This window comes from Nestor notabilis, unplaced genomic scaffold (assembly GCF_000696875.1).
Source record: "Nestor notabilis isolate BGI_N333 unplaced genomic scaffold, ASM69687v1 scaffold18218, whole genome shotgun sequence".
NCBI lineage: Eukaryota > Metazoa > Chordata > Aves > Psittaciformes > Psittacidae > Nestor > Nestor notabilis.
Window position 1 is genome coordinate 36 of NW_009939793.1, and position 8802 is coordinate 8837.

At 46.4% G+C, this 8802-nt stretch overlaps 1 protein-coding gene across 1 annotated transcript; it reads left to right on the forward strand.

Annotated features, from left to right (window-relative positions):
• Positions 1-299: 299 nt before the first annotated feature.
• Positions 300-6717, forward strand: RBM22 (RNA binding motif protein 22; the record flags this gene model as incomplete). Its single annotated transcript, XM_010020049.1, has 10 exons — positions 300-353; positions 1289-1318; positions 2219-2351; positions 2629-2729; positions 2890-3062; positions 3612-3812; positions 4306-4470; positions 4853-4941; positions 5471-5602; positions 6265-6717. Coding segments are annotated over 10 exons (1209 nt in total), but the record flags the coding sequence as incomplete, so codon positions are not given.
• Between the last annotated feature and the right edge of the window lie 2085 nt (positions 6718-8802).

The following is an 8802-nucleotide window of genomic DNA, read 5'->3' on the forward strand; positions in this document are numbered from 1 at the left end:
CTGAGGGATAACGGGGCGATGGCGTGTGCTGCAGGCAGGGCTGGAGAGCTGAGAGCGCCGGAATGTGCCTTTCCTCTTTTAATGTTTTACTTCAAACCAGGATAGCCCATGGGTCACGGTTCTGTCATAATACGGGCCTTGGGTTGTGGCTTCCAGCTCTCCCAGTGAGTCTTTTTGCGTCTTTCCAAGGGTTTTATTAGTTTTAACTCCACAGCATTGCTGCAGAGTGTGTTTTGAGTGCTGTTCTGATGATAGACTTTGCAAATTCCTGATTTTCCTTCTTTTTTTGCTCAATTCAGGACTTCCCTATTCTGTGCCAGACATGTCTTGGAGAAAACCCATATATTCGAATGGTATGTGCCTGTTTGACCGTCCTTTTCTTAGTTACAACCCTGGAACTGTTGGGTTTTGGGGACTCAAATAAGCCTGGCTCCAGGAGGAGATGCTGAGGTCGATGTGCACTCCTGAGTAGTTGGTTCTGCTCAGCAGCATTTGGTTGCAACGTTGCTGGTGTGCAATTTAAGAGTAAATCAGTCAAAAAGGGGAGGAAGATGATAGAGTCCAATGTCTGGAGTGCAGGAAATACTGGAAAACAAAGCTTTGGTAAGTGGTGTGTTGTGGGGAGCAGTGAGGTGCTGAGACAGGAAATAGCTGAGCACAGTTTCTAAAACGTGAAGAATATGCACCTGTAAAAATAAATGAAAACTCTTTTATGAAGGCTCCCCACAGTGATTTAAATCCCTGTTTGTTTTCCTTGGTTTCCCCCATGCAGGATAAGTCAGTCCATGTATGTTGCTTTTCTCTGTGCTCAGTTTGGTTGCGTTTGACCTACGTTGATACGATCTTTCCTGATCGTTGGCTGAGAGGGTTTATGATGTTTGCTGAGAGAAATGATGATGGGTTTGTGAGGCACAGCCCCACTGCTGGGAGAGGTCATATGTCAAAGCCTGCTTCTTTTCATGGTCTTACTTCATGTAACATTGTCTTTGCTTAAGAATAGCCATTAATGTTCTGTTTCATTCTCACCTTTCAGCAGTGCCTGAGGTAGGACTTACAGAGCTGGGCTTTTAATGACTGGTTCTAAATAAAAAATGCATTGAGAGTTTTTTACCTCTTTATCTTTTGGTCCTGTTTTTCTGCCAAGGTGTAAGCCCAGAACATGAGGGTGGGTGAGTTGAAATGCAGCATAACTAGGGAAAAAACACTGTGCTATAACCTCATGTTTCGTGGTTTATGTTGAATTGCGGCTATTTCATCTTTTCTGTTACTGTTTTTGATTGTATTTCAGACAAAAGAAAAATATGGAAAAGAATGCAAGGTATGTCTGTTGTCTTTTGAAGAAGGAATGTCTAAACTGGCACACATCTAGGAATGATACATTTAATGTTAAGAAAACCATTGTCTTATCTGGGTTAACAGCTTAGAACATTTATGCAACTACATAAATCTTTAGGTCAGTCTATGGGTGCTTTGTTAGCCTTAAAATAGCAAAATTATGGAAGAGTACTCAGACAGGATTGATTCATGTTAATCAGAATGAAGTTTTACAGATATTGTTGTACTGGATTTGAAGGTATTTCAGTGGTTTAGGTGATCTCATGTTTTCTCCTGAAGTTTGGTTTTTGCTCATGATGGTGCATGAATAGCTGGAGTTTAGGTTTGGCTGTGCATGGGGTGATCATGGTTGTGTGGCTGTCTGAGACATAATCCATGTATATTTCTGAGAGAGCAAGAAACAGCTGGTGTTATCTTGACTGAGGGGGATTAAAGGAGTGTTTTGCTCCTTTTATCAGCTGTCACCTGAGGCAGGGAGAAGGTGTGTGTTGGAATCTTGCTTTCCTTCCCAAAACTGTACATGCAGTGGGAGAAAATGCATCATTCCACCAAATAAGATACAGAGCAGTAGTCATCTTCTGGACCAGAAGCCTCATAACCTCTCACTGGGCTTGCTGCTGAGCTGGTGACTGATTTGTCTCTAATAGATAACTGGTGATCTATCTCTAATAGCTTTATACTGACCTCACCTGGAATGGAGGGGAATTTCTTTCTCCTTTTGAGTCCTTCCAGCATTCAGGTTATTGTAATGAATCAAAAAACAAGATGACAAAAAAACCTTCCTCAAACTTCCTCCTGTCCAAGTAAGGCACTAAACAGAAACAGATATTTCTTGAGGTCTGAATCTGTGGTAGTGATACAAGTGTTGACTTTCTGTTGGCAGATTTGTGCCAGGCCTTTCACAGTGTTCCGCTGGTGCCCTGGTGTTCGCATGCGCTTCAAGAAGACAGAAGTGTGCCAGACATGCAGCAAGCTGAAGAACGTCTGTCAAACCTGTCTGCTTGACCTGGAATATGGTATGTACCAGAACTTTCTCTTCTAAGAGGAGGAGCTGTTCTGCTTGCCTCTGAAATGAACGCTGGTGCAATGTCTTTCACTGTGTGCATGCCTCTGGACAGTCTTTGAGAAGAGCAAGTCTTCATGATCACATCTCTGCTGAGGCTCAGGGGCAGCGTGGTCTGCTTGAGCAGTGACATGAGTTCTCTCTGGCCTGTGCAGGTTGCAGTAACTGTTTCTGCTCTTTCAGCTTGTCCTTCATCCGGATTTATTTTTGTTTGGTTTGTTTCATTCCAGGTTTGCCTATTCAAGTGCGGGATGCAGGACTTTCCCTTAAGGATGAAATGCCTAAATCTGATGTCAATAAAGAGTACTACACCCAGAATATGGAACGAGAGGTAAGAAAGTGTAGTTATAATTATGCTTTCTCTCTGTGAATGTGTATAAGGGAGGAATGACCTAGCTTATCATTTTAATATGATTTGCTTGCTCTGATTCTGTGCATGAGTTTTTGATGGTGTTACATACGTAATTATTTGTGTTTGAACTACTGTTTAGATATCCAATTCTGATGGCACTAGGCCAGTTGGTGCCCTGGGGAAAGCTACTTCTACAAGCGACATGCTGCTGAAGCTGGCTCGGACCACTCCTTACTACAAACGTAACCGTCCTCACATCTGTTCCTTCTGGGTAAAAGGAGAATGCAAGAGAGGAGAAGAGTGTCCTTACAGGTACAGAGACAGCTTAAACACTTACTCTGTTAACCACTGTCAGATACAGCTCCCCTTGGGGTTTGAAGAACAGGGAGCGCTGCAGTGGACAGGAGATGCAACACTGTGACTGGGGTCTGTGTGAAACTTGGGTTCAGTTGGGCTGCAGCACCAGGGGCTGAACCTTTGTTGTGGCAAGTTGGTTTGTGAGCAGTCAGCTGTGTGATCTTGCAGTGCTTTGCTGAAGCAGCGACTGCAGCTCTGCTCTTGCATAGTTCATTTCTTCCCTTTGTGGTGTCAGTCCCCTCAATCAGAGATCTTTGTCTTTGAACAAGAGGCCATTTGAAATCCAGCTGTTGTATTGTGTAGTGCTGAGCACCGAGCTGTCAGAAGTGCCATTCATCCCCAACTTGAGGTAGTCCTGGCTCAGTTTAAGTTCTTGTGGCTTTTTGTTCATTTTGGCATGTTTGTGTGAACAGGGTTAACATGTGAGTGACCAGAGGGAAGGTGGCAGTTACAGTCATTTTAATCTGATGCCACTGTGACTGGTGTTTGTTTGCTGAACCTTAGGCATGAGAAACCTACAGATCCAGATGATCCCCTGGCTGATCAGAACATCAAAGATCGTTATTATGGAATTAATGATCCCGTGGCTGATAAACTCCTGAAGCGAGCGTCCACCATGCCTCGTCTGGACCCCCCTGATGACAAGACTATCACTACACTGTATGTTGGAGGGCTTGGAGACACCATCACTGAATCAGACCTCAGGTGCGTTGGTGAATTTGTATTGCTCTTGGCTTGGTATTTGAAGCTTTGATTACTGCTTATCTCCAAATGAGGAAATCTCTTGCAAGGGGGAAAAAAAAATCAATCTGGTTTTCAGTTTTCCTTAATGGGGAACTGGTTGGTGGGGAAGTGCAGAGGAGTGCCAGCTTGGTGGGGAACAGATAAACAGGCACATTTCAAATGCTTTGATTAAAATTTCTCTATATGAAGATGAGTCATCCTGAGCTGTTGGGGATACTATGCTACACTTGTTACAAGAAAGCCTCATAGCCTCTCTAGCTGCTGAGAGAAGAGTTTTATTGCTCCATAATTTTATAGAGGGATAAGAGACTTGATTTCTAATGGTTACTCTGAACTAGTGACAGAGAAAAGGATCTGAGCATTGCTGTTTTAGTACATGTTGAGATATTACTGTGCTGCGTGCCCTGTGGCTGGGAGGAGTGAGGTTCCATGACACTTACTTTTCCCCATGCAGAAATCACTTCTACCAGTTTGGGGAGATCCGGACGATCACGGTGGTGCAGAGGCAGCAATGTGCCTTCATCCAGTTCGCCACCCGCCAGGCAGCAGAGGTGGCTGCTGAGAAATCCTTCAACAAGCTCATCGTCAACGGCCGCAGGCTCAATGTCAAATGGGGAAGGTGAGTGAGGGGGTGGAAGCCTGGAGGACTCTGCCACAAGGTTCTTCACTTGGTTATGCAGCCTTCAGGAGCAGGGTTGGCTGTTACCCTGGAGTAGGTACTGATCAGCGTCCTCTCACAGCTTGGTTTTCTTTCAGCAGTGGGATCTGGGTTGGAGATGACACAAATTGTGTAAGGGATTTCCTGCTTATGAATTTCTGGAGTTTTGCTTCTAATCCATCTCCTTTAAGCACTGTTTGCACACTTTGTATCAGCTGTCTCTGATGGGCTGTGAATTTTTTCATCTTTGGCCTGTAGCAATGGGTATGGATTAGATAATGTGAAACTATTGCAGAGTGATTATCTGCTCATCCTTGTTCTCAAACTTTTGTCTGGTTTTTAGGTCCCAGGCAGCAAGAGGAAAAGATAAGGACAAGGAAGGAACTACAGAATCCGGGATAAAGCTGGAGCCAGTTCCAGGACTTCCTGGAGGTAAAGGAGTTGTTTACATCTCTGAAACACTTATGCTGACCTGCTCCCAGGAGAGAGGCTGGAGCTAAACCTTAGAGAGCAGTAGCAGAGTTCAGGACAGCAGAGGCACTGGTGAGCCCAGAGCAGTTACCTACAGTGGGTTTGCAGCAGTTCCAGCAGGGATGAGAGGCAAGCTTTGTCTAGAAGCAAATTCTTGATGAAAAGAGTTCTTCATGTGATGAGTGAAAAGGTAAAGCTGAATTCAAGTTACTCAGGTCTGAGGTACTGGCAACCCACGCTTGGTTAATGTCTTCCTAAGCCACCGAGAGTCATCTGATGGAAAAAGCAAAGCTGGTTTTGGGTGAAGGAAAATGGTGACTGTTCTGGAGTTTCAGTGCAGTCCTGCTTCTTGCTGTGGTTCATACATGCAATAGTAGTATCACTTTTCCTTGTGGAAGAACTGATTGTGCCCCTCTCTCTCTGAAGGCAGACGCCTCTGCATGTCTTGATTGAGAGATTTTTCCATAACCACCGTGTACTTTTTGTGCAGCTCTCCCCCCTCCTCCAGCTGCAGAAGAGGAGGCTTCTGCAAATTACTTCAACCTACCTCCAAGTGGCCCTCCAGCCGTGGTTAACATTGCCTTGCCTCCTCCTCCTGGCATTGCTCCACCACCACCTCCAGGTACTTGAGTTTCCCCTTCAAGGGAGGGTTAGATGAGCAAGTCCTCCTTGTTCTGCTCTTCTCTCGCACTGATGCATGCCCTGAGTTTCCTCATCCCTCATCAAGCAGTGTAAACTGATGACCTAAAATGAGCTGTCAGCACAGTTTAATTAAACTGAGCTGCCTGTCATGATATGTATTCACTTGCAAATTCTCAGGCATGTCAGAGATCCCTGTTCCTGGTACTGAGACCTCCTCAGTGCTTTTGCTGGCTGTGTAAATGCCACGTTAACTTGAACTGCAAAGGGTGATTTTTGCAACTGGTCAAATGCAACCTGTGTTTGGCTGTGTGTATGTATATGGAGACCCTTTTGTTTTATGGGACATCTTGTTGGATGCATTTCCTTTACTCCATGGTTCAGTAGAAAGCATTAGATTGGCATTACAGACATCTGTCCAGTCCTTTCACCTTTCATCTGTGAGGAAGGATGTGTGTTGGGTGAGGATTGCCCCCAGCTGTACTGGAAAGAGAGGAAGGAGTTTGGGGATTTGAGGACTCACACGAGAAGTGCACCTTTCTAAGGCACAGCTGTAAGCCAGCTGTTTTGTGATGGTACTTTGAAGCAGTGGTACATCTGTGTGGTTGTTCTGTCTGTCTGAAGCTGCCAACTTTGTTTCCGCAGGTTTCGGACCACACATGTTCCACGCCATGGGGCCACCACCTCCCTTCATGCGAGCCCCGGGCCCCATTCACTACCCATCTCAAGATCCCCAGAGGATGGGTGCCCACGCAGGGAAGCACAGCAGCCCCTAGCACCTCCTGCCACCCTCATCCTTGAAGTAAATGTTATTTTCTAGTTACCATGATAGCACCATATGTCGAGCTGTGGGTGAGCTAGAGCAGCCTTATCTCCCTGCTTGCAGACGCTGGGCAGGCTGAGCTCCATGTCTCCGCTAGCTAATCGGATTGTGGATACATCCCAGATCTTTCATGTAGTGTTGGGGGGGTTTAGAGGGAGAAGGGGCAGACAGAAGGGCTGTCAGGGGTCTGTGGATCAGGTGTACCAGAATTACTGTGCTCTCGTGTATCCCGTTTGCACACTTTTAAATAAACTTCTGGAAGAAACAAAGCCAAACCCTTTTGAAGCCCATCTGATGTCCTCAGTCTGAACACCATGGACTGTGTGAATGTAACCAGAGATTTCTCTGTCAGGTAACTAATGACTTATTCTAATGAGGTATTAGAGACTGAATAAGAGCCAGAAAACAAGTGTATTGGATGTGCCAAACCCATGGCTTTGCCTTACTATTGTCACAGAATTTCCCCCCTCCTTTTTCTTGACTTCTTGCTCAAAAAAAACCCCCAAACCACCCCCTTTTTTCATGCTTCACTTCTAATCCTGCACATCCTGAGCAAGATGAGCATTAGGTCATGCAAGCAGCCCCCAGGTAGTGCATCTGTGTCAGCTGCGTTCATGCAGTGGATCTGTGGACATCTTTCTGTAAAGCAAAACATGATGGGACCTGTTCTGAAGCTTCATCTGCTTGTTTTTTTAAAAAAATACATTAAAATACTTGAATTTTTCAACCATTTGCTTAGACCCTGCTTCGTGGAGACTGTCTGAGGACATGGAGTTTTATTTGGCTGCTGCCAAAGCCAGGATGGAGAGTGGGTGATGACAGTAGGTTTTACCTGCTGCCCTGAATGATGCCACTGGTGCTGCAAGCCCTCTGGGAGGTGGCACCAGGGGCATGGCTGGATCTCTCTGGAGAAAGAGCTGGGCTGTGGGCACAGGTAACTAATGTAGCTTCTGTAAGAGCCCTTCCAGGATGGCATTGGAGGCCAGGCAGAGGCTTGCTGGTGCATGAGGGAGGGCTGCAGCCTTTGCCACTGCTCTGGCCCCGAGTCCTTGCACTCAGGGCTGTGGGTGCTGAGCAGGCAGATCTGGAATGCAAACAGGCTTTATGTTGTCACAATTCATTTATTGGTTCCAGCCAGGTCCCCAGGGGTACACAGGTTCTTCAGCTGATGGACAAAGAGGAGCGAGAGTGGTTTGAAACAGGACAGCCCTTGAGCATCACACAGTTTTAATGTTGAAGGAACGGACCTTTTTGCTTTCTGTTTGCTCGTCCCTTCCATGTAAGTTTCCTGCCTGAATGGTGTGTTGTGGCAGTAGAATCCCTGTGTGAGATCTGCACAGCACCACACATACACCTCAGGCAGCTGTCAACTGCGTTTTTGCCACCAAGTTTACTTGCCTAATTTAACCATGGTGGTGGAAGAAGAAACTTTTATCCTGATGCTCCTGCTTTTGCAAGGAAAGATAAAGGTAACATTAAGAACCTGCTGAAAGCAGTTGTAGAAAGCCTGTGTGAAGTTAAGAGATTGTTGTTAGCAATGAGCAGGGCTTTCCAGGTGTCCTGATGACTGTCCTGTAGCCTGTTGGTAGCTGTGTGTCCCACTGTGTGTCACTGCTGATGCTCACATTCACAGTGAAGCCTGTGCTTGCTCTGGAGTCGTGGCTGTGCTCATTGTCCCTCCTGCTGATGCAGAAGTTAGCGGAACTCCCTGGCGGTGTCTTCAGGCTGGTGCAGTTCTGCAGCGCAGTGGCTCCGTGCAGGGCCTGATCCTTACTGACCGACTATGTGAAGCAAATCTGGCATAAGTCAATCAAAGGGCTTAGATGTTCGAGCAAGGCATGCAGATAGCAGTGGGAAGGGGAAAATATCAGCTGCCAAGTGCCAGCCAGAAGCTCGTGGAAAAGGGGGCACAAGTTTCCAACTCCTGGTGTTCCTCTCCCATATACCCTGGTTGTGCTGTGCTGGTGAACAGGCACATTTCCAGCTCCTCATTTGTTTTGTTGTCCAGCCAAGCCCTGGGTAACAGCTTCTAACGTGCCAGTGCCTCTGGTAACTTGTTTTGCTGCTGCTCTTCAATTATCACCTCCTCTCAGTGTCCTGACCGGAACGACAGATGTAGAGTTGTCCTGAAGGTGGAATTTCTCCATCTGTCAGAGCAGGTCTTGTGTGTCAGTGAAGCAGCAGTGGGACACCTTGGTGCGGTGCAGCCAGTGCTCCTGCCATTTTCCATGAGGACAGGCTGTATGGGATGTTTTGTACGGAGCTGACGGAGTTGTGCTTGTGTCAATGACAAGAGCTTGGCTGCCCTTGCGCCAGTGGCGGGTACAAGGGGGGTTCAAAATGGTCCCAGCCTTGAGCTT